The sequence below is a fragment of the Molossus molossus genome, unplaced genomic scaffold (assembly GCF_014108415.1).
Source record: "Molossus molossus isolate mMolMol1 unplaced genomic scaffold, mMolMol1.p scaffold_m16_p_19, whole genome shotgun sequence".
Classification (NCBI taxonomy): Eukaryota; Metazoa; Chordata; class Mammalia; order Chiroptera; family Molossidae; genus Molossus; species Molossus molossus.
The window spans coordinates 52192175-52217806 of NW_023425354.1; the positions used below are offsets into that span (position 1 = coordinate 52192175).

Sequence of the window (25632 nt, forward strand, 5' to 3'; positions counted from 1 at the left end):
GAAATAACTTTGGTTTTCCTATTACTAAATAAAATGATGATTTTATAGTAGTCTTTTTATCAATTTGAATTAGTTAGCTTTTTTTTTTTAACTGCAATCATAGTGCTTTTGATCACAAGTAGCAGCACTGATAACTGGCTTAAACTTCAAGGGAATTCATTATCTGTTGTAATGAAGTCCTGGCACAATATGATAAGGGTTCGAGCTCCTTTCTTTAGGCTGTGCTCTCTGATCTGTTGGCTCCGTTCTCAGGGTGGTACAACTAGAGGTGGTCCCAGTGTCACGTCAAGACAGGACCACCTCTTGAAGAGCTCTTGCTTGCTGTGCCACTGTCTAAAGAGCAGGAAGTCTTCCTTATCTGTCCCTCTGTTCTCTGACCATTCACCAGAGTCGCCTTGCCCTTGCCAAACTAGTCCCTGCCCAGTAACCCAAGATGACCCTGATAAAGCTTAGACCGGTCAGGAACCAAGTTTTGTTGGTGTGGATAGAGCTACACAGAGGAGGGTGGCTACCTCAGTAAAATGCAGCTTCCATTGTCCGGCATGGATGTTGATAGGCAGTCAGCCGTGTCAGTGGTGGTACGAGGGCTTCTCTGGATTTTTTTTGTAGGTCACTTTCTGAGTTATAGACAGATGTTTTTGATATCTTAAATTTATTTTTGCCTGTACTTTTTATTCACTGAGCCATAATAGTAACAACGCAATAGACAGAAGAATTAAGACAGAGATAGAAAATTGGTGAGCCAAGGGGGAGAGTTGGCCAGACAGCCGAATAGCATACACTGGCGGTGAGTTGATTGTCAGAGAGGAAGAGGTGATAACCTGGGGCCAATGTGGCAAGACTCTATAAGATCCACATGGAGGAGCTTGGCTTTCTCAAACTGGTAAAGCACAAACACTGGGTGTGGTAGAGAACCCGAGTTGGTTGGGAGAAGCCTGATGAAGCCATCGAAGATCAGAAAAGTCTCTCAAGTAGAAATTAAGTGGATGCATTTATTGAGTATAAATGTTCAGGCACTGTATTAGATGTTTTAATTTCCACAACCCTGAATTATGAATTAATTATTTCTTCATTTTGTGGATGAGGAAATTGTGGTTGCTGCTGGAAGTTCACAGGTAACATTAAGAATTTCACACTGTGAATTTTAGATCCAGATTTAAACCTTTTCTTCTCTGATCCCAAAGCTTGTGGTCTCTGGATGTACTGGATTGGATACTTTCCTAAGTTAGGTAAAGCTCTGCTTTAACTAAATGTGGGTTTATAACTTGTATACTTTGTATTTAGTTGTATAGTCTTTGACACATATTATAAAGTAACTTAGTACACTCTTACAGATTAAATTCATTCTTCATATTTTGAATGTTAAGTAATGAATTTGAAGCAAGTAAATGAATGTCTCTTGATAAGAACAAAGACAACATTATAGAATGCCTAAATGTATCATAAAGCATTTTTTGATATTGAGTTTTTAAGTATCAGTCTTCAGAGAAATCTCATGTTTCTCATATATCTGAACTTTAAGGACTTGATCACTTAATGTTGTCTAAGGTTTTCAGTATTTTTACTTAAAGTACTTTAGAATGTAGCTCATTTGATTGATTACTTCTACATTAAATGACATCTATCTCTTTCAGATATCAAACCTTCCAATATCCTTCTGGACAGAAGTGGGAATATTAAACTCTGTGACTTTGGCATCAGTGGACAGCTCGTGGACTCCATTGCCAAGACAAGAGATGCTGGGTGTCGGCCGTACATGGCAGTAAGTGAAAGCCAAGCCTTCTTGCTTGACTGTCATTGCACAGAGAGCCTGTGCCCTTTGGTGCTGTACTTCTGAGGACTCTGCCGTTGGTCATGCAGTTTTGCCATTCTAAAGCTTTGTCTCTTCCCTGAAGGCCAAACACAGGTTCCAGCTTCCCCATGAAATGTTGCAAAATTATCCCAGTGAGTTTCTGCTTTATTGTCTTATCCTGTTCCTCTTATTTGTACTTAACACTTTTGGTCTTCTCTGATTACTGTCCTTTCATTATATTCTACTCTACTAATCAACTACATGGTAGCTCTCTGAAGGCCTCTTTGTGTTTCTAGCACGCCATGTGTTATCTTGACTAGTAGACAACATTGTAGTAGGCATGTTATAATGTGTTGTAGACCATTAAGTGATACCATTTCCAGTTAGAGAAGAATGGGAAGACTCAAGTTTGCAGTGGAACTCAGTATATCTGAGTCTGAGGCTGTTTTTGAACGCCGTTGATTCCCTCTTCAGAGGTGGATGAAGCACACTAACAAATGCAGGGGAAATGCCTTAGGTGTTTGCCAACCTGGAGCCTCTTTCCCTTCAGGGAAACAGAGCTACACTCTCCTTCTGCACATATCATACTCATCGTACCCCAATCCACCTGCACAGACTAGAGATGTAGTGTCTGTATTTTAAACATTTTCCTTTATGTTGGTGTCTTCCTTAATGTGACTGTGGTTCTTTGGGGACCAACAAACTACTGTAAATGGTGATATGCACAGGTTTTGCGTCATTATTGAAGCACTCCTTATCTGTTTTAGTTTTTAAGACTCTTTTTTAGCTTAGAGCTGAGTACAGTTTTGCTCTCTTATTGTTTGTTAGCTTCTTTCTTGATTTATGTATTTTCTAAGCAATAGAAAAGTAAGAAACATCATAGGCTACATATGACAGCTTTTTTATCTTGGTTGTGGATGGGCAGACTCAGTGGTACCCCCAAATTAACATTTATTTTAAAAACTTGACTACATTGTATTTTCAGTGTTATTAAAAGTAAATTTTAGCCCTGGCCAGTTTGCTAAGTGGTTAGTGCATTGGCCCATGGACTAAAGGGTTGCAGGTTTGATTCCAGTCAAGAGCATGTACCGGGGTTGCAGGTTTGATCCCCGGCCCCAGTCGGGATCGTGCGGGAGGCAACCAGTTGATGTCTCTCTCATCAATGTTTCTCTCTCTCGCTCTCCCTCCTCCCTTCCACTCTATCTAAAATCAGTGGGAAAAAAATATCCTTGGGTGAGAAAAAAAAAATTCTAAAAGTAAATTTTATATCAATAGATTTTTTTCTTATCACTTAACTCTCAACCTGTAAATATTTTAAGGCACAGTAGTACATGTATTCTTTGTACATGTTCTGTTGCCTGTACTCTGGTCATTGTATTTGAAATTTTTTTTTGTTAACAATATTTTAAAATTATTGCTTTCAATACCCTGTTTTTATTTTGTTACATCTTTTCATGTCACCTTTTCCACAAATGAAAATATCAGAGGAGTGTGTGTGTGTGTGTGCATTAATACATACAAAAAGGTCCCTTTGTTTATACTTTGGACTTTGTGGACAGTGACTGTCCAGGCAGATTCTTGGGAAGATCTGGATTATCTTGCTTTCGTCATGATAATTAGGGATAAATGGAACAACCAGTTCAAAAGCAAGAAACAAAAAATAAATTTAAACATGGAGTATTTGGGAATTCATATAATTCACACATTTAGTAATTATGCCCTGAGAATTAAGTGGAAACTATTATATGTACTTTAAGGGCTTATCTCACTATTAAGGTTGACTAAGTGTTTTTGCTAAGGGTAACATTGGCTAAGAATTATATTTGATATTTGTGGATTTTAAAAATGTAGTTGTTGCCCTGATAAAACTGAGAGAGAAGTAGACTTTCAGTTTCTTGTAGAAATAAGTAAGGTTCACAGGCCCAGGAGGGGCACGCTTTTGTCTTCTGCTGACCTTCTTCAGCTTTGGAGTAAGCAGGCTGATGATAACTCTGGCTCTCATTTCTGCTAGACTGAATGAAGTGTTTGTATCCATTCTAGTCTTCTGAAGCCTGTGTAATGGACAAGACTATAATCAGCATTCATTTTACAAGCCTCTAAGTAACTTGATGTTTTTTGATATATCTTGACAGAATATGTCTTGTCTTTGGTCTATAGGAATTGTTATTTCTTATATTTAACATAGAGAGTGTATAAAGTGTAGAGTTTAAATTTAAGTTTTTTCATAAACCAGTTAACATTTTGCCACCTCCCTGCCTCTTCATCTAGGGGTGTGTGTGTGTTTATATACACATACACGTACACTACACATACACATACACATACACATACACATACATATACATATACATGGGTTGGCAAAAGTAGGTTTACAGTTGTGAGTACATGAAACATTTTATTCTTGTATTACATATTTTTCCATATGAACAACTAAACTTACTTTTGCCCACCCTTGTATATGTACTTACACATTTAGGTGTATAACTGTGTGTGTGTTCTGGACTATTTGAAAGGAAGTCACAGATATCATTACTTTCATTCTAAACATTTCAGTACTTCTCTCCCAAGAAAAGGGCATTTATTCTTCTATATAACTACAGTATCATTATCATACCTAAAACATAAACCTAAAAAAGTTAACAAGAATTTCATAGTATCATCTAATATATAGTTCATACTCAAATTTCCCAAGACAAGTTGTCCAAAATAATGTACATAGTTCTCAGTCAAGGATCACATCAAGATTATACATTACTTTTAGTTGTTACATTTTGTATTTTAATCTAAACTGGTTCAGACCCTTCTGTTTTTTATTTTGTCCCTCATGATTTTGACATTTGGGGGAGTGTTTTTAGAATGTCCCACATCTGGATTTGTCTGATGGTTCTCTCATGGTTAGTTTTGGACTGCACGTTTTTGGTATGGCTTCTTCATGGATGAGATGTACTTTATACTGCATCGCACTGCAAAGAGCATGGTGTTAGGTTATTTCACTGATTGCTTATTTTCTTTTAAGTACTTGAAACATTTGCAAAACAGAAACTCGTTTCCTCAAAATTTTTTTTCCTCACCCAGATGAGTGATAATCTTTGTTTCTGGAGGATTCCTTCACCCTTCCCTCTGTCTGGCACCATCCAACTCGAGACTTCAGTTTCTCCATCTTTAACCTTTTCCTCGTGTACCTCTTCTCCTTATATTATAGAAGCCCATCTGTGCTAGTTTGTAAGACAGTCTTAATTGGTCATTGAAGGGTAGGGATTCTTTGGGAAATTAAGCCATTCAAAATTATCTGTATAACAGAGAACTTTAGAAAACCATGTATATATATATATACCCAGGGCAGGGCACACAAGACCCGAGAAGACCCAGAACTCTAACCTCTGGCGGATCTATAGGCTCAGGGAAGTAGAACGTGAAAGTTAAGGCAGATTTGTAAATGACCTGGCTAAGCACTACAGGAGTGTCCCAACACACAGCCAGTCTGCACAAACTGAAATAATTGTCTTGGTTTTTATTTATTTGTTTGTTTGTTTATTATGTATTTATTAATTTATTTGGTACATGCCCTTAGTGGGAACCGAACCCAGGACTCTCTGGTCTACAGGCCGACACTCCAACTGCTGAGCCAAACTGGCCAGGGCTGTTTTGGGTTTTTGATGCTCTAATGTATGCCTCAGTCCCACACTTTTTCACCAGGCATCTGTGGGTCATTTGTTTGCCTTACAGTGTCTTCAAGGAATGTCCACTGCTTTTCTGCCTTGAGTGAGTTTCAATTTAGGCAAAACAAAGGCAGACATCTTGCATCTATCCATTATGTAGCCTCCAGACAGAATAGAACAGATAAACACAATTCTTCATGAATAAGGTCTGCCCTGCCTCCTCCTCCCTCTGGACCAGGGACCATAGTTCTACACTGGGAATGCTAGCTGCCACTGAGCTGGAGCAGGATTGGGGACGGGGGCAAGGTCAAGGAGCAGTGCTGCAAAGCTTCTTACCATTTTTAAGTTCTCTCTCTCTCTCTCTTTTATTCATTTATATTTAAAATCCTTATCCAAAGACATGCTTGTTGATTTTAGAGAAAGGGAGTGGGGGAGAGAGAAGTATGGATTGATTGCCTCCTGTATGCTCCCTGACTGGAAATCGAACCCACAACCTTTGGGTGTACAAGACGACTCTCCAGCCAGCTGTGCCGCATCGGCCAGGGCAGTTTCCTTTTTCTTGATTCAGTGTTTGCTTGGCTGTTTTAAACCCTGTATTTTTCCCCCCAGCCTTGTAACAGAGTTGATTCTGACTTTTTTACTTTATTTTTCAATGTTTCTCTGGAGGGATGTTTCCTTGGAGCTGCCTACTGTGCCATTCTTACTGATGTTGCTCTGTATATCCTTTTTCTAGGGCCAAATAAGTTTGGGAATCACCCTATGCCATTTTAAGTTTTATAGCAATATAGTATATATTAGCATATTAATTAAAAGTACTGCCTGGCCGGTGTGGTTCAGTGGTTGAGCATTGACCCATGCACCAAGAGGTCGCTGGTTCGATTCCCAGTCAGGGCACATGCCCAGGTTGTGGGCCTGATCCCCAGTGCGGGGCGTGCAGGAGGCGGCCAATCGATGTTCTCTCTCATCAATATTTCTCTTTCACTCTCCCTCTCCCGTCCTCTCTCTCTAAAATCAATAAAGAAAAAAAGTAAAAAGTACTGAGAAAAACCTCAATAAACTTTTTTTCTAAATCTAGCTAATTTCCCAAATATTTATTAGTGGAACCCACTTTGTTTTGTGGTATCCCTGCTAATAATTAGAAGAGTTCCTAGTCTATGGAAAAAAATTTATTCAACAGTGTTATTAATGATGTAACTCTACATTAGGCTTTTCATCTGGAAATAAAATACATTTTTTTTTTAGTGTGGTCAGGCAGGATTCTTCTATAATTGTTTTTAGTTCTTGATTGGCTTAAAAATTAAGGATTTAAAACCATGATACACCATCTCATATTCACTAGGATGGCTAGAATCAACAAGTAAGATAATAGCCAGTGTTGCTGAAGGTCTGGAGAAATCCGAATTCTCATATGATACTGGTAGGAATGTAAAATGGTTTGGCACTTCCTCAACATTTTAACACAGAAGTACAGTGGGAACCAGGTAGATAGCCGAGAAAAATGAAAACATATGTCCACACAGAAACATGTACATGACTGTACATAACTATAAACAACTGAATGTATAATAGCCAAAGGGTAGAAATAACCCACATATCTATCAGTGGATGAATGGGTAAAAAAAAAAGTGGTATATATTTAGAATGGAATATTAATCTTGAAATAATAAAGTCGTGATTCATGCTATATACAATAAGGATAAATCTTGAAAACATGCTAAGTGGAAGAAGCTAGATACAAAAGACTACATACTATATGATTTTATTCATGTGAAAGTCCAAAATAGGGTTACCTTTAGTGACAGAAAGTAGAGGTTATTTAGACATGGTGGGGGGTGGGGGGCAGTTACAGTAGAGTGGGTGGTGATTTCCAAAGGGTGTGGGGTGGGGAAATATTCTAGAATAGACTCTGGTCATGGTTGTACATATCTGTGACTATACTAAAAGCCATTGACTTGTATACTTTAAGTGGGCGAATTATACAGTGTGTAGATTGCATTTCAGTGAAGCTGTTTAAAAAAACAACTGAAGGCCACTGTTCTCTGTGGGTTTGTACTGAGACTGCTGCAGGTGAGAAGGTATAGTCCCTGAGAATTTTGACTTCACAGAAATCAAGTTTAGTGTAAACAACTGTTGCCAACACTACTGTCATCTTTGGAAATGTGGATTTGCACTTGAGTAAGCAGTGCTTTTCTCTTTCTCCAGCAGTTTGCATTGCTGAATGTTAGGAAGCAACTGCCCCACATTATCTTAGGTATACATTCATGATGGTTTTATTGTAAGAAGAGCTTTTTACTTTGATTTTGAATTTCTTAAAGATTCCTAATATTTGTTGCCTTGTAAAGCATATTGGGATATTCAAGGAAAATTTTCAGGTCTGATAATTTTCTCACTTGAATACATATATATGCACATTCCCATGTGCCACTTTTTCTGTTTGTAACCATAACAGTGAGACATATAGTTTATATATATCCCCATGATGTGGTATTTTCACTGTCTGGAGACTCTGAAATCCCACTGCATTATTTCTATTTTTTTAAAATGTTAAATAAAATAACTCTATGTTTGAAGAATTCTATTGTTGATAGTTTTATTAAATGTTTCTTATTGTAAGATTATGTCTTTGTTAAATACATAAAAAATAAAACACAGAATATTAAAATGAAGAATTATCCAAACTCATTCATAAAGGGAGAATTTGTTTATGAATATACATTGTTACATTTTTATGTAAATGTAATCGTATTGCACATATGTTTTTTATCTGCCTGTAGGCATTTTTCTAGGTTGATGTATTTTTATATATAATGAATTTGGCCTTTAAAAATTAACTAACTTTTTATTTTTGCCTGCCTAAGTTTTTCTAGTGCTTTATTATACTAAATATGGCTGAAAACATTTTAATGCTATATCTTCACACAACTCTCTGTGTCTTCTCTTGGATATAAAAGATTCACACATCTCATGACCTTTGGAAACATTAAAAGGGTGTGTTTTCTAAATAGGTGTCAGAATGTTATATTTTATCTTTGTCAAGTTGAGAGGCCAGAATGGAAAATCTTTTTAATTTAGTGGGTTTTTGTTATATATTTTTAAATTACTTATAAAGTTGGGTGCTTTTGCCTTTTTTCTTATATTTGACCACTTTTATGGATTATTCTTTGCCCATTTTTTTTTTAGAATGCTAATCTTCTACATTGATATAAAATGTAAAGAGAATTATGTTACATAGTTATCTCAGAAGTTGTCATTTGTCTTTAAATTTTTCATATTTTTGGCTCAATTACAGAAATATAATATTTTTTTTTAATCCACACCCAAGCATATTTTTTCCATTGTTTTTTGAGAGAGTAGAAGGGGAGAGGGAAGGGGAGAGAGAGAAATATCACTGTGAGACAGACACATTGATTGTTTGCCTCCCTCCCCCCTCCCCCCATTGGGCCTGGATTGAACCTGCAACTCAGGTACATGCCCTTGACCCGGAATCGAATCTTCCTTGACCCTTCGGTCCTCAGGCCAATCTTCTTACTGCTGAGCCAACCCAGCCAGGGCTGAAATAGAAAATTTTAATGTGATGAGCTTATCAATTGCTAACTCTAAGGTTTCTTGCTCTTGTCATATTTTGAAATATTTTTGTCATGCCAAGATTAGAAATAATTGCAAAATTTTATTTTGATGCCTAAGTTTAGGCTTTTGTTTTTTACATTTCAATTTGTAGTCCTGCTGTAATCAATATTAGTGTATTATCAAAGTAAAGAGTATAAGTTTTCTCCTCACAAATGTTTTAGTAGTTAAAACTTTTTTTATTTATTTATTTTAAAAAAAATTTTCTTTATTGATTTTAGAGAGGAAGGGAGAAGGATAGAGAGTTAGAAACATCGATGAGAGGGAACATCCACTGGCTGCCTCCTGCATGCCCCCCACTGGGCATCGGGCCCACAACCCGGGCATGTGCCCTGACCGGAATCGAACCAGTGACCTCTTGGTGCATGGGTTGATGCTCAACCAGTGAGCCACACCGGCCAGGCTAAAACTTTATTTTTCATTATCTTCATTTAAAGACCATTGTTTAGAATTAATACATGTAGTAAATTCTTACATTTTGGGCTGTTTCTGGACTTTTCTATATAATCTTTCTGTATTTTTAATTTGAATATTAGTGTCATTATTTTCAGAAACTTAACAGGAATTTTATGGCATTTCATTAGACATAAATTAATTTGATTATAGCTGTATTATAATACTGAGTCTTTTCAATTAAGATTTTATTACTTTTTTCTATTCACTTAAGTTGTCTTAGTGTTTCTTGTTAACTTTTCCTTCCTGTAGGTTGTACACATTTCCTAATACATTTTTAAAAATTTATTGTCAACTCCAAATACCAGTTTACACCTGCTGTTGTTGCTTTTTCTCCTTTTATTCTTTTTAAACCCATTCTAATGGGTTCTTTTACCCCCATGTCCCCACTGAAACTGCTGTTGTCAGAGTGAACATTACCTTAAATGTTACCAAAGCCAATGGTCAGTTCTGAGTCATCATTTTCCTTAATCTGTTTGTAATATTTAAAATACTGTATTCTTGAAGCACATTTGTCACTTGGTTTTCATGACATTACACTCTCCTGGCTGCCTTATTGGCTCATTCTTCTCTCCTGGTTCTTTAGATCCTCATCTCTCTGATCTCTTCATGCTGGTATGTCCCAGGGCTGAGGACTCAATCTCTTCTTCTCTTAACTACTCAAATTTCTTCAGTGAGTTTATCTAGTCCAAAGGATTAATACTATCTGTCTCTTCTGTTTAGTGATGTGCCATGCACTTAGTAGATGCTCAGGAAAATGACAATTGCTGATGATTTCTTCCTTGCTTACCTCACCCATAAACTCCAAAAGCATGTATGCAGTTACTATTTTCTGTCTGCTCTTGGAGTCCATCAAAGTTACAAATATAGTATGTCCAACACTGAACTTTGGATCTCCTGTCTCCTCCCTCCTTCCTACAAAGTTGTGAGCTGCTTCCCCTCCCAGTTCTGTATTTCAGTAAATATCAACTCCCTCTTTCCATTTGCTCAGAACACAAACTTTGCAGTTTTCTTTCTTTCTACTGTCAATACACCACATCTTGTCCGTTGGCCAATACTGTCTGCTTTACTTTCAAGGTGTACCTAGAACCCACCCTCTTTTTAAAACCACCATCGCTCATTGGTCCAGGCCACTGGCATTTCTCCCCTGCCTTATTTTCTGTCGTTTCCAGAGTGGCTCCCTGCTTGCAGCCTGCTTTACTACAATTTGTTCTCAACACGGACGCCAGAGTTGTATTTTCAGAGCATTGTCAGGCCATGCCACCCCTCTGCTCAAAGCTCAGTCCCAAGGCCTGTAAGGCTACGGCTTCAGCTGTCTTTCTGGCCCTGCCAATCAGCCACCACGCCAGCCTCCTCACTGCTCCACAGTACTGGAGCCTCTTCCTACCTCGTGGTCTTTCCCTTCTCCTTGAACGCCCTCCCCTGTGAATATTTTTAGTGTGCCAGTCTCTTACTTCAGCTGGGTTCCTGAGTGGATGTCATGTCCTTAGATAATCTTTGCTGGACCACCACATCTAAAATAATATCCTCATTACTCTCTTTTCCTCCTCAACACTGTTTTGCTTCATGACCTTCATCACCACCTGATTATTTCTTTTCTGTCTACTAACTAGGATTGTGAGTCCAGTCTTTTTTTAGTTCACTGCTGTATTCTTGGGCACTAAGACAGTTTTTATTACTATTTTGAATGGGATGTGTTTTCCTGACCAATAATTGCTGATATATATAGGAAAGCTATTTATATTGACATGTTTGTTATATAACCAGCCAAATTGCTAATCTACTTTATTAAATAGGTTTCAGATGGTACTTGGGGTACCATTCTGCAAATAAATTTTGCCTTGGCCTTTTTTCCTCATATTGGTTGATCTTTCTCATATATATTGTATATTTTCTTTTCTCATATTTACTTGGTTACTTTGATTAAACTTCTGGATCGCTGTTGATTGACAATGCTGATAATAAGTTTCTTGTGCTGTTTCTGACTTGAAGGCAAATGCTTTTTTCTGGTTTAGTGAGTCTGTGTGCACCTTTGTGTGTGAGAATATGTGTATCTGAGAGGATGAGAATAAACCAGGAATGGTTATTAAATTTTATTATATGCCTTCTGGGCATCATTCAGTACATGATGACATGTTTATTTCAGTGTAGCTGTTGTTATAAGGAATCATAGTAACATACCAGGGTAGACAAAGTAGGTTTACAGTTCATATGAAAAATAGTACAGTAATTAATAAATAATATAAGAATAAACTCTCTTTCATGTACTCACAACTATAAACCTACTTTTACCCACCCCTGTATATTTCCTGTGGTTGAACCATTTTGGCGTCCCAACAAGAATCCCTACGTGGCCCATGGTTTGTATGTTTAGTATATGTTTACATTTGATATGCTAATCCTTAAGATTTCTGCATAACAATGTTTAAGGCAGATTGGTTTATAGTTTACATTGTAAAGGTTTTAAAAAATGAATTAGAAATTAAAAATAATTTTTTTTATTCACACAGTACCAAGTTATTTACCATTCAGTGAGCAAAAAAAAAAATCTTTGGCCTCCTTGAGCTCAAAAATTTTCCCCAGAACTTAGAACATCTGTGGTAGCATAGTTTTATGTTCGTTGAGGTTGAAATCATCTCAGTCAGGAGTCTTTAGGGAAGGACAGATAATTCTTTGAAAATTATGAATTTTTACTGTTTTGTCTGCATGCACATGTGTATATATATGCATATACATATTTTTGTTTTCTTAGATTTCTTAGTTGTTTTAAATGTTAGGTGTAAAAGCTGTTTACTGAACTTTTTATATATATGTGGTAGTTTTAAAATTTGTGGTAGTTTTAAAATTGGTTCAGTTTCTTTAACATACCTCCGTTCAAAGGTGGAGGCCTAGTACAGCTTTCAGTGTGGTCTGAGCTCAGTGACTGCCTTCTGATGCACAGCATCTGGAAGATGGCTGTGTGTCCTTTCTGAGAGTAGGCTGTGCACAGGCATGGTGTGGCTTCTTTCTTGCTTTTTTTCTTGGATTCCTCTCTTTGGGGGAAGCTGCTGGCATGTTGTGAAGACACCCAAGCAGCCTTATGAAGAGACGCGTGTGGTGAGGAACTGAGGCTTCCTGACAGTAACCCTGTGATGAGCTTGGTGACAAATTCTTCAGCCCCAGTAAAGTCTTTAGCTCAAGCTGACATCATGTTTGCAGCCTCATAAAAGAACCTGAGTCAGAACCATCCATCAAAAATGCCCCCTAAATCCTGACTCAGACACTGAGATAAAAAGTGTTTGTTGTATTAAGCTATTATTTTGGGGGATAATTTGTTACACAGCATTGCTAACCAGTATAAAGTGTTTTATTGATTCTTGTTAATCTTTTGGCTTAGTACTTGTTTTCAAAGCATTTTAACCTGTGTATCTTTGCCTTTTAGACATATTAAGATTCTTTATTTAGCATGATAAATGGTCAACTAAAAAATGAAATATTAGAGAAAGGCCTGTTCTGTATTATTAAAAAGATTTATTCAATCCTTTCTTGCCTCTTTAAAAAAATTGAGAAGAATTTATACAAAATGTGTTAATAGTGTGATTACAGTTTTTCCTTATTCTCTGATTTTTATCTTACATATTTTAATACAATGTAACTTGTGTGTTTATTGTAAATTATATGTTTGTTTTGGAAAGAAAATTGTTTCCTCTATAACTTTTTTGCTGTTTTTGTTAATGCTACATATCTTATTCTCTAAGTTGGTTATTTTCCTGTTATACTTTTAAAAAGCTTTTTGTTTTTCAAACCCATATTTCTGATTTAATTTTAGGATACAGAAGTTTCAGTTGATTTCATGGATCTTAAATCTTTACTCTCAAAGAATGATTTTCAAAATGTTAAAAATATTACATATACAAATAAAGAATGAATGTGTCAAAAATATACTTAGCATATTAATGAGAAAACTGGACAGACAGGATGGTGAAACTGACTCAGAGAACTTTGGCTAGTTCAGTGTTCACAGTCCCTGGAAAAGGAGGGTTAGGGTGAGATGGCTCATTTAAATATATGCTGCTAGCCCTGGTCGGTTTGGTTCAGTGGTTAGAGCATGGGCCTGTGGACCAATGAGTCGCGGGTTCAGGTTCAATTCCAGTCAAGGGCATGTATCCTGGTCATGCGGGAGGCAACCATTCATGTCTCTCTCTCACTTTGATGTTTCTCTCTCTCTCCCTTCTTCCCTCCCACTCTATCTGATGATAAATGGAAAAATAACCTCAAGTGAGGATTAAAAAAATAAAATAAAGAAATAAATATATGCTACTGATTATCGCCATGTCATCAGTGCAACAATAACTTTCAGGGTTATTGGGTGAAAATCATTTGCATCCCTACTGGACAAAGATCTACAAGTTATCATGTAACTTAAGTGTCTGAGCATTCATGAATAATAAATAGTAAGTGAAACAATTGTACTTCAGCAGTCCTGGTGGGCTTGTTAGACAGTGCTTCAGTGTGACAGTGGAAGGAAATGCAGCCCTTCTTTTGACTGATTTCCAGGAGTTGGATAAGTTTTCCTAACGTATGCTAGAAATTCCAGCTCTTAGTGACATAAACATACAACAGCTTCAGAATGACATTACCACCCTAACCACAAATGATAGCCACCATTTTCAGTGTTCAATTTGAATGTTGACATATATGGTTACTCAGGTAATCACCTCATCTATAAAGGCATAAAACATATCTATCACCCACAAAAGATCATTGGTCCTATTTTCTATCTAAGCAAATTTTATTTGCTTTTCCTAGAGTTTCCTATAAATGTACGGAATCTCATGTGTGTTAGTTTATTCTTTTATTGCTGAGAATTTTTGCATTGTATCGATAAACCATAGTTTGTTATCCATTCACTTGTGCATATCTTGATATGACTGTTTAGTACCTGCTAAGTTTCTCCATTTACTTAGGTATTTTGCTATCAGCAATGTTTTGTAGTTTTCAGTGTGAAACTATTGAGCACCTTTTAAGTTTAATCCTAAGGAATTCATGTATTTTGATGCTACTGTTGTAAATGGAGTTTTAAATATATTTTCCAATATTTTGATATTACAGGTAAATGCAACTGATTTTCATATTTTGATAATTGTGTTCTATAATCTTGCTGGTTTCACAAACAATTTTAGTAGGGATTTTCTCTGTAAATGTTTGTAGAAATTCAAATGTCTGTGAATAAAGGCAGTGATATTTTTCCCCGTGCCTATTTGTCCTGGCTAGGACCTCCAATAATGCTGAATATATTAATTAGGAAGGACAGTGTTTGATATTTCACTGTGAAGTATCATATAAACTTTAGGTTATATTTGGTGACCTTTATGAAATGAAATTTTCTTCTCTTCTTAGTGTGCTAAGAGTTGTTATTACTACTGTTTTGTCAGAGGCCAATCCTGCATCTATTGATATAATAATATAATTTTTCTTCATACTTTACGTTTATTTTCAAATATTAAGCCAGTTTTGTATTCCTGAAATAAACTCTACTTGCTTATGATTTATTACTTCTCCATGTGTTGCTGATTTAGATTTGTTCATGTTTTATTAATAATTTTTATCTGTGTTTATGAGGGGTTATTAATTGTGTTGTAATGTCATTGCTAGGTTTTTATAAATGATTATATTGGCCTCAATAAGTTGGGAGGCACACCTCCTCTTTTTTGTGTGTGTGTGTGGGGTCCTCACCTGAGGATTTTTCCATTGATTTTTAGATAGAGTAGAAGGGAAGGAGGGAGGGAGTGAAAGAGAGAGAGAGAAACATCAGTGTGAGAGAGACACATTGATTTTGCCTCCCTCACGATCCTGACTGGGGCTGAGGATCGAACGTGCAACCCATGTACGTCCATGTCCTTGACCAGGAACCAATGCCACAACCCTTTGGTCCATGGGCTAATGCTCTACAACACTTAACTGCTGAGCCAAACTAGTCAGGACCCTTCTCTATTTTATGAAAAAATAATTTTGTAAGACTGCTGTTGTTTTCTCCCTTGCATGTTTAAAAGAGTTCACCAGTGAACCCATCTGGTCTGGATTTTTCTTCTTGGGAAGGTTTTATTAATAATTTCATTAGGAAAATGGTTTTAAGGTTTTTCAGGTTTCTGTATTATTTTTGGTGGGTTTTCGTGTTCAAAGAATGTGTACATTTCATCTGTTATCTATAAGATCAGTAGTGATGTCCCCTCTTTCATTATGATTTTGATAATGTCAGTCTTTACTGTTGGTCAGTGTAACTAAAGGTGCCCGATTTTGTTCTAAAGACTCAACTTTGGTTGTGATGATATTTTTTCCTCTAGTTTTTTTTTTTTTTCCCTCTTTCTTTTTTTTCTCTATTTCAGTTATTTCCATTCTACTTTTTATTACATCTTCCTTTTACTTGTTTTGGGTTTAGTTTGTTCTTCCTTTTCTAATTCCTTAAAATGTAAAGTTAGGTTATTAATTTTCAATCTATCTTCTCGTAATATATACATTTAGTGCTATACATTTTCTTTGAGCATTACTTTTGCTGCATTCCACAAATTTTGATAAATTGTTACTTCATTTTTCTTTTGTTCAAAATAATTTTTTAAATATTTTCTTAGATTTATGTGCTCCATGTGTATATTTAGAAGTATGTTGTTTAATCCAAATATTTGGGAATTCTTCAGGTAGCTTTCTGTTGTTGATTTTTTTTTTATTTAATTACTTTGTGGACTGAGAATATGCTTTACATGATTTCAATGTTTAAAAATAAGGTGTGTTTTAAGGCACAGAACGTGGTTTGTATTAGTGAATATTCCATGTGAACTTGAAAAGAATGTTTATTCTGCTGCTACTGGATAGAGTATTTTCTCTTTTGGTCAAGTATCTTGGATTTTTATGTAATATGTATTTTGTTAGGTAAATATATTTGTAATTATAAACAAAGTAAATAGCTTGCAATGAAAATTTATGCAGCCATAGTACTTATGTTCAAAACAGAATACATAGGTGTTCAAACTAGCTGTTGCTGACAGGCAGAGACTAGAATACAGTCAATACAGTCAACTAGTATGTGTCTCTGGATGTGTCTTTCAACAGCAGTTACTCTCAGTTTTAGCTAAGGATCCATTGTCTGCTCTACCACTGGTACCCCTCTCTCTTCTCCATCCCCGACACACTATGTAGAAAATGGTCTCTTATTTCAAGGAAATGTAAATTCACAGAAATTACTACAAAGCATTTTAAGTACATAAATGAGAGGATGCTATATTACTATATTGACAATGTTTAATTTGGTTAAAAATGACTAGTGGTCATGCATAATGATAAATTTAGCTTTATGATGAAGAATGGGTAAAAATATAATAAATTTATCTCATATTTACTTTTGTATCTCAAATATATTGCAGTAGGGCCTTATTCACTGAGACAAAGAAAACAGCCCTGGCTGGTTTTGGCTCAGCAGTTAGAGCATTGGCCCACAAACCAGAGAGTCCCGGGTTCGGTTCCTACTAAGGGCATGTACCTCTGTTGCAGTTAGTCCCTGGCCCCGTTGCGGTCGTGTGGGTGACAGCCACTCGATGTGTCTCTCTCACATTGATGTTTCTCTCTCTCTCTTTCTCCCTCTCTCCCTCCTACTCTATCTGAAGATAAATGCAAAAGTGTCCTCGGGTGAGGAAAAAAAAATAAAGAAAGAAAAAAAGAAAGAAAGAAAACAGCCCCCCCCCTCCCATTAACCAGTTAACCACTACTTGTTGCTACTGAGCTGACCCTGAAATTCTTTATCGTTTACATTTTTCCAGTTTTCTTCCCATCTCCCCCTTTGTCTTCAGCTTCAGGTTTGTAAATGCTGTGAGTACTTAGGGGGGAAATGAGAAGAGTTGCTTTTTATGTCCTTCATGGCGGAAGCCATTGAGGTGTTTTGTTTTGTTTGTTTTTTTTGCAGTTGATTATTTTTTATGGTGGCTTTCTGCTGCTCCTAATCTGACCCCAGAGATGGGTTTCTCTAGGGAGTGTGCTGGCATTTGGGCTACCTACCCAGCTGTTGCTTCCATGTTCCTGCTCCTCGATGGTGTGGATAATTAACGACTGTGACTTCTCTTTGTGTTCCAGCCGGAAAGAATAGACCCCAGTGCATCGCGACAAGGCTACGATGTCCGCTCTGATGTCTGGAGCTTGGGGATCACATTGGTATGTTGATGTTGACCAGCCTTGTCCTAGTAGTGTAACAAGGAATTTAGAAGAGAAAGAAAGGGTGATCAGTCTTCCACCACTTGTAAGAACTGCTTCTTATCTCTTCTAGTCTTTGATTTATTTTTCTATTTCCCCCCCATGGCTATAATCACAGGGACTGTATCTTCTAGTTGTTGAATGAAAGTATGTTGTACACCCTAACATTTAAACTGTGATTGGTTATTCCCCTCACGTGCGAGGGCCCCCAGCCGTGGATCTCGGTCACACATCCAGGAGTCAGCAGCTGCCCCGAGAGCAGGACGGGAGGGCCTCCGAGCTGCAGCCAAGCACAGGCCTCCCAGCCAAGCACAGGCCTCCCACCCAGGCGAGGGCCGCTCCAGTGGAACCGCGTGGGCGTGTGTGTTAGGCCTACGTGCTTATATGTATGGAAATAGTGTCCACTGCAGTCTCCCAGGCACCATCGGAAAGTCACAGACAAGTAAACGGAAGGTGGTTCAGTTGTTGAGAAACAAGAGCTGCCTAGGTGACCGTCCTGAATGAAAGTTCTGCCGAGAAGGAGAGGGAGACAGCTGTTTTATCTGAACCTCGTTGAGCACAATTAGCTAGTCTTCTTTCTCACCTGGGGCTGCACTGAAATTGTGGTTCTATTTTAAAAGCATCTTTATTTGCTTATTTCTTTAATACCAAGTTTTGTTTTGAAGTTTTAGATTCATTTTCTTGTGCTTGCTGTTTTACCAGGCTTGATGGCATTTTTTGGGTTTGGACTGCTTCACCGACACGGGCTGAATCTCCCCTCGTTAGGTGGGCTGTGTTAGTTAGCCTGGTGGTATCCTTGCTGCGCCATGTGGCCAGCCTGGTGGTCTCCGTGCGGAGTAGAAGGCAGGCTAACCACTCACTTCTGCAGAAGACACTTCTGGTTTCTTCTGTGACCAAGTATGGGGACACCTCTTGGGGCCTTTTCCTATTGTGAAGCCAGCTGACCAAAGGGGAAGGAATTCCTTCTTTTCTCAGTTAGGAGAGAGCATGGAACTTGGGTGTCTTTTAGGTGTGGTGACTGGTACCAAAGACCGAAAAGACCTACAGCTTCTAGCTGAGGTGGCTGTCTGCATGCCAGGGATACTAGCAACTCAGAAATGCCGGTCTGGGTCCAAACCAGTTATGGTAAAAGCAAGTGTTTACTCCATTATAAAAACAAGTTTTTGTCCTGTGAAAGGTTTTAACATAGTAAATCATTTTAGCAAGTTTCTTTAGTACATTTGACTAAAGTTTGTTTAAAGCAAGGTATTCAGTACTTATAATTGCTTCATAATTTGTTTTTTTTATGTGGATAATCTTATGCAATTACGGAATGTGTGAAATTAATTTCTAGGGTCCTAAATCCTTCAGCTTATACCTTCTCTTATTAAAACCTGTTCTGTAGAATGAATCTGATGAGGTTATTCCTGACGTTGTGAATAATCAATAAGGTTTACTTCTTTGCAAGCATTTGCGTTTTCATTGAAAAGAAACCTCAGCAAAGGAGGGTTTCTGCGCTGTGTGCAGGCCTGTCTGCCCGCCTGTCTGCCTGCCCGCCCACCCGCGTGTGTAGTTGGAGGCAGTGATGAGCTGTAAGGCATTTTTGGGGAAGAAGCCTTTCCATCTGAGCTTTCAGTTTGAGGATGGCTTTATGTTTCTGTGGTAGCTTTCCTTTAGTTGTGTAAAATGAATATTGGCTAATTAGCAAAGATGAACTCTGAGCAGGAGAAGCTCTGAACCGGTCCTCCTGGGCGGCGCCCTCGCACGCGGTCCTCCTCCAGCAGGCTCGGAGCCTCGGCCTACGGAGGTCGGTCACCTGCCAGTGCTCATAAACGGGTTCATCGCGGCCATACTGCAGTTAGCTATACTTCTGGGAAAAGGCACAATGTCTAGGTTTCCTATATCCTCAGGACAGAGTAGGAGAAAGATGAGAATATAGTTCACAAGTATCTTTGACCTGTGACCCGTTGGGGCCTCCATCCACAGAGTTTCCACAGCTGGTTTGGTGTGGGTTAGAGATCTTGTCTGGAGCATCATTATTGGGCTTCAAGGTGAGGGCTTTGACCCTGACTTGTTTCTTCAGTAATAGTGACCTCTGGTTGTGGTTGAAGTTGTGGTAACACAGAATGGCTGTAGAACAGGATGTACACATTGTTTCCTCTGAGCTCATTGGGCGTTTTGTATGTTGAATGTATTTTACCTTAAAAATGAGTTTGCCCACTGCTCTGGACATGGCCTTCCCTCAGGAAGACTGTACACTGGCCGACATTGTACTAGCATAGCCCTAAAACCAGCTTCCAGACCCTACAAACAGGAATCGCACTGGACGCCGCCTGCCGCCTGCTTTGTGGGCTTGTCTGGGCTGAAGCTCAGGGTTTCCTTTTAGTCCAAGTTCTTAAATGTGGTTGATACAGAATTCTTCATATTATCTTGATTCTAATCACTTTCACTTCGCTGTAATACTCCTGAAGATTCCACCCTAACCTGATAGGGTTTGGTTCAAAGCTTTTACAGGAGTTTTGCTAGGAGTTTAGGTTTTCAACGTGGCCCTTTCAGTGAGGAGTGGTAAATAATGCCTTAGTGTAGTCTGCTTTTCCTCTTTGTTCTTTTTTAGTACGAGTTGGCCACAGGCCGATTTCCTTATCCAAAGTGGAATAGTGTATTTGATCAGCTGACACAAGTCGTGAAAGGAGATCCCCCACAGCTGAGCAATTCGGAGGAGAGGGAGTTCTCCCCAAGTTTCATCAACTTTGTCAACTTGTGGTGAGTACTTGGTTTGCTTGAAGACAGTGAGGTCATTTCATCTTAGCAACACTGGCACTTTACACCGGGGGAGGGTTGCCTTCGATATCAGTGCCTTCTGAGCGGGGACTCTGATCAGTGGCCACGTGGGGGCTCCAGCTCGCCTGGAGAGGCTGCATGCTCTCTGAAAACAGCTGTGGGTGGTGGAGAAGCCTCTGCCTCCCGATTCTAGAACCCCGTACAAGAAAAACAGCCTGGGTGAGAGATCATCTTATGCCGATGTGGTTCTAGTGGTGAGATTGTACCAGAGTCACTTGGAAGCTTTTACGAAGTGAAGACCCTACCAGATCAGACTTTCAGGGATGGGTCTTACTCTGTGTGACACAGGGCATGCTTGGGTGTGTGTAGTAAGTCGGGCCCTAAGCTCACGTGGTAGAATTATATTGGCTCTCTGAAAGCTTACTCTAAGGAAGGTGGATCCCACACCTGTGGATGTGGTCTGTCCACCTTCTAACAGGTGTGTGTACGTGTGCGCCTGTGTGTGCAGCACGTGAGGGTGAGCATGCAGTACAGCAATGTGGTCGTGCTCCGTGCTGTTTCAATCTGTGTTTTAAATACAACTAGTTTTGTTGTTATTTGACTATTTTTGCTAATTATTGTTTTATCTAATGTCATTTAAACATATATGTTTATGAGCAAAACACGATTGTGTTTAGTAAGTATATCTCCTTTACATTCTTAAAACTGCTTTTCTTTTCTTTTTCTCATAGGTTGCCTAATTTTTCATGTTTTCTGAGTTTGACAGGTTGTCTGCTTTGTTACTTTTTATCTGAAAGAAAAAAATGACTTGATTCTTTATAATGTTTTGCTTGTGAAAAAAAAATACTTGGGATAAATATGTCTTCATTTTAATAATGTTATTTTTATGTTATTTTAGCCTTACAAAGGACGAATCCAAAAGGCCAAAGTATAAAGAACTTCTGGTGAGTATGAGACCTCGGGAATGTCAGCTGCCCCTCCGGTCCCTTGAGTACGCTCAGGGGCCTCTCACTGAGCAGGCGGGGGCCTCACCCTCCCTGAGCGCTTGGAGGAGGTTCCAAAACAAAGATGTTCAGAAAGAGAAAATTTGTAGTTATAACTTTATTACTAATTTGCTAGCTATATTCTCATGGGAAGTTTTGGCCTTGACATGTTATAAAAATTACCCTGGAGAATTTTAACATTCACTTGAAGGAGCCATTTCTGTACCACATGGGGTGTGTGTGTGTGTGTGTGTGAGAGAGAGAGAGAGAGAGAGAGAGAGACACACCCATACGAGTGTATTGTGCTTATTCTGCCTTATTGCATGTCCTCACGCAAAGCTAGTCACACAGCCAGTTTCCATTCCCTCAGTCCTCGCCGCCCGGACCCTGGCATTTCAGGCCGCCTCCGGGTGTGGCATTGCTCTCGTCTGTGAGGGAAGCACCGTGATCTCAGAGTGTGGGAATCTCAGAGTTTGTCACACGTTGCCTCTGGCTCTCTGGGATGTGAGGCCAGACGCATGGTCCACCCCAGCTGTGACAAGGTGCCCAGTCAGTGTCTTAGCGGGGCCGTGACAGAGAGATTGGTCGAGGAGTTATGGAGAGGTGGGTTTCGAGGCAGAGGCGGCTCCCGGCTCTGGAGAGTCGCCCAGAAGTTCATAGGGTGAGTCTCCCTGCGCCCTTCTGGCCGGGGCAGGAGGACGGAACAGAGTCCTTTGCTCTCGGTTCACTTTGCGCCTGGGGAAGTGGCAGTTGGAGTTTGCGTCTGTGTCCTGAGACTGGCACCTGGTATTCATGTCGTTCTTGGTTCTCAGAGGGTGCTGAGGACAGTGGTGCCGGCTGCCTTCGCGCCCAGATTAGTTCCCAGACCTACCCCCAGGGGGCCTCTCCAGGTCCCAGCCCTGTGCTCCCGGCTCGCCCCGCGCGGACGCCCCTCTGGGGGACGCAGGCCGTGCTCGCCTCTCCCAACTGGACGGGCGACAGCCTTGCAGCCATGCGTCGCCGGAGCCTTGGCTGTGCACAGTGTCACGGTTGGGAAAAGTTCAATGTGGGCTCTGATACAAATTTTGATACTTTTCTTTTTCAAATTTCTTGCAGAAACATCCCTTTATTTTAATGTATGAAGAACGTACCGTAGAGGTCGCAAGCTATGTTTGTAAAATCCTGGATCAAATGCCAGCTACTCCCAGCTCTCCCATGTATGTCGATTGATACTGCTGCTGCGTCGGACTCTAGGAAAAAGGGCTGAGAGGAAGCAAGACGTAAAGAATTTTCACCTGTACCACAGTGTTTTTATTGCTCGCCCAGACACCATGTGCAATAAGATTGGTGTTCATTTCCATCATGTCTGTATACTCCTGTCACCTAGAACGTGCATCCCCGAAGTACCCAAGTGATCACACAGTGTTAGTGCTGGTCAGAGACCTCATCCTGCTCTTTCCTGATGAACATACTCATGAAATGTGGAAGTCAATACGATCAATTTGTTGACTGTGATTAGATCACATCTTAAATTCATTTCTAGACTCAAAACCTGGAGACACAGCTACTGGAGTGGTATTTTGTCAGACTTCGGATACTGGAAGAACGCAGTGATGGATGTACTATGTCTGGACGTAGAGACGTGGGCTGAGTGAGAAGCGTTTGCACAGCCAACGAGACACATTGCCTTCTGGAGCTGGGAGACAGAGGAGGGACTTCCTTTCTTCACCAAGTGCAATAGATTTACTGATCTGGTATTCTGTTGCCTCACCGTCACAATTGATGTTTGGGGATCAATGTGCCCAGCCAGATTCCTGTTTGAAAATTATTTTCAATTAGAATGAATTTATCTTTACCAAAAACCATGTTGTGTTCAAAGAGGTGAACATTAAAATATTGAGACGGGACAGAATGTGTTCTTTCCTCCTCGACCAGTCCTTCTGCTCTTCACTGGGCAGACTCGGGTCTGACCCTAAGAACTGTCTCTCAGAATTTGGTGTGCTGTCATCTTGGTGTTCCACCTGCCACAAACCACCAGGACTGAGAGAAGAAAAACGCACGGAGGGCAAAGTTTACAGATGTTTTTAATTCTAGTATCTTGTCTGGAACAACTTGTAGCAGCTCTGTATTTCCCCTTTGTCCCGAGCCTGATATTTAGCCATCGTAACTCACTCACAGGGAGAACTAGCTGGGAGCAATGTGCCTTGATTGATTAGATTCAGATTTCTTGTAGGCAGCAAAAGACCAGGTCTCAGCTGTTTGCATCACTGGTCCAGGCCTTCCGTTTCTGAACCTCTTTCCCTGCTGTGCAGTCTGGTACCAACCACTATGTGACTTTTGCTCATCTGATATTTCGCCTTTCCCCCTATATCAGAAACCTTATAATTACCAGGGATGTTCCTTACCAAGGATTTCTAGCCCTAAACCTCTCAGATGTTCCAGTGCTTAAAAGGCTGAGAAACACGGGGCACAGTAATTCGGTCGGTGATGAGCAAGCATCTTCCTAGAAAGGTGTGACCCAGTGAGGACTTGATAAGCTCATCACCTGCGAGAATTTCTAGTGGGCCACCATCATTTCTTGGAATTGGAATTCTACAAGAAACCCCAAACCACACCAGAATAGCCATGAGGCCATTTAAATCTGCTGTCTTTTGCTGTGCTTCCTCACTCCCCTTAGCCAGGTTCTCCTTGGGTTCGCTCTGGCCTCTGGCGCCGAGTGTTCGGCTTTGCAAGCAGCACTGTGAGTGGTCCAAGCACACTGGAATAGGAAACAGCCGTGGTCTGAGATGCAGATGACGCCGTTATGGAGCCACGTGGTGGCGGGTGTTGCTGTGTCTCCTCCCAGAGTGACAGTCATAACACTATAAACAATAAAGGGAGAATGGTGCTGTTTTAAAGTCACATCCCTGTAAATTTCAGAATTCGAACATGATTTATCGCTTTGGTCCATTTGCCTAATTTTCCTACTTTCTCCCCCATGGCGTCCTGAACTTAGACTTCCCAGTGTTCTGAACGGAAGCATGGCCGTGTCTTCCTTCAGCCACACCAAGCCATCGTTCTCCGTCTCTCCCGGGGCTCGAGAGGACCTCGCCTCTCTGCTGCCTGTCTCCCGTCTGGCTCAGTGTGGGGCCACTTTGCCATTGTACCAATGGAGATCTAAGCAATTCTGACTGTCCAGGAGCTATCTGACCGTTCTGTTGTGTGGATGACCACATAAAAAGGCAATTTTAGTGTATTAATCATAGATTATTATAAACTATAAAATTAAGGGCAAGGAGTTTATTACAATGTATCTTTATTAAAACAAAAGGGTGTATAGTGTTCACAAACTGTGAAAATAGTGTAAGAACTGTACATTGTGAGCTCTGGTTATTTTTCTCTTGTACCATAGAAAAATGTATAAAAATTATCAAAAAGCTAATGTGCAGGGATATTGCCTTATTTGTCTGTAAAAATGGAGCTCAGTAACATAACTGCTTCTTGGAGCTTTGGAATATTTTATCCTGTATTCTTGTTTGAATTCCTCCTCTATTTAAGATATACACATGGAATCGAAGTGTTTATGTAATAGTTCTATCCTTTTGCCTGCAGGTCAGTTGTAATAAATCTAGGATGTGATGATGACTTTGTAATTTGATTTTCTGAAGTCAGACCCTGAGGGGAAAATTAAGTAAATTCCATTAAATTATCTGTGCATTTCACATTGGGAAAGATTCTCTCCTTCTGGAAGTGTTCGTGGCTTCTTCCTTGTTCTCCTCGTGTGGTTGCTGTATCGCCTCACTTTCTGTCTGGGCGGCCGTGCAGGTCTGAGGGCGTGCTGGTGGGCTGCCCCGCCCCGCCCCGCCCTGCCCCGCCCCGCCCCGCCCCGCCCCGCCCCGCCTGCCCTGCCAGCGCTGCTCTTCCGCCTGGGCACGGGCGTCCAGGCCGATGGGCTCGTGCGTGGTACCAGCCAGGCTTTCTGCTCCTGGTGAGGATCAGATGTCAGCTCAGATCGCGGCCACTCAGGCTCCCTGAGCGAGCGGGAGGGCGGGGAGATTCGTGCCCGTCAGACCTGGAAGGTGTGGGCAGGCGACTCGGAAGTGAGCCCAGGCCCTGGGAGAGCACGCTGAGCACTGCATCTGTCTGTTACACCGCCACCTGGCGGTCAGGGAGCAAATCTGTTAAC

General features: G+C 39.9%; 1 protein-coding gene across 2 annotated transcripts in view; it reads left to right on the plus strand.

Moving 5' to 3' along the window:
- Positions 1-25181, plus strand: part of MAP2K4 (mitogen-activated protein kinase kinase 4) — a 117586-nt gene extending 92405 nt beyond the window's left edge. Inside the window, exons 8-12 of one of the 2 annotated variants that reach the window (XM_036268014.1) lie at positions 1635-1762; positions 17629-17706; positions 20339-20487; positions 21404-21449; positions 22584-25181. In XM_036268014.1, the coding sequence (XP_036123907.1) occupies positions 1635-1762; positions 17629-17706; positions 20339-20487; positions 21404-21449; positions 22584-22697 (515 nt within the window). In that variant the 3' untranslated portion in view covers positions 22698-25181. The remainder of the gene's footprint in view (positions 1-1634; positions 1763-17628; positions 17707-20338; positions 20488-21403; positions 21450-22583) is intronic. The other variant, XM_036268015.1, reaches the window with a different exon arrangement.
- Positions 25182-25632: the final 451 nt, after the last annotated feature.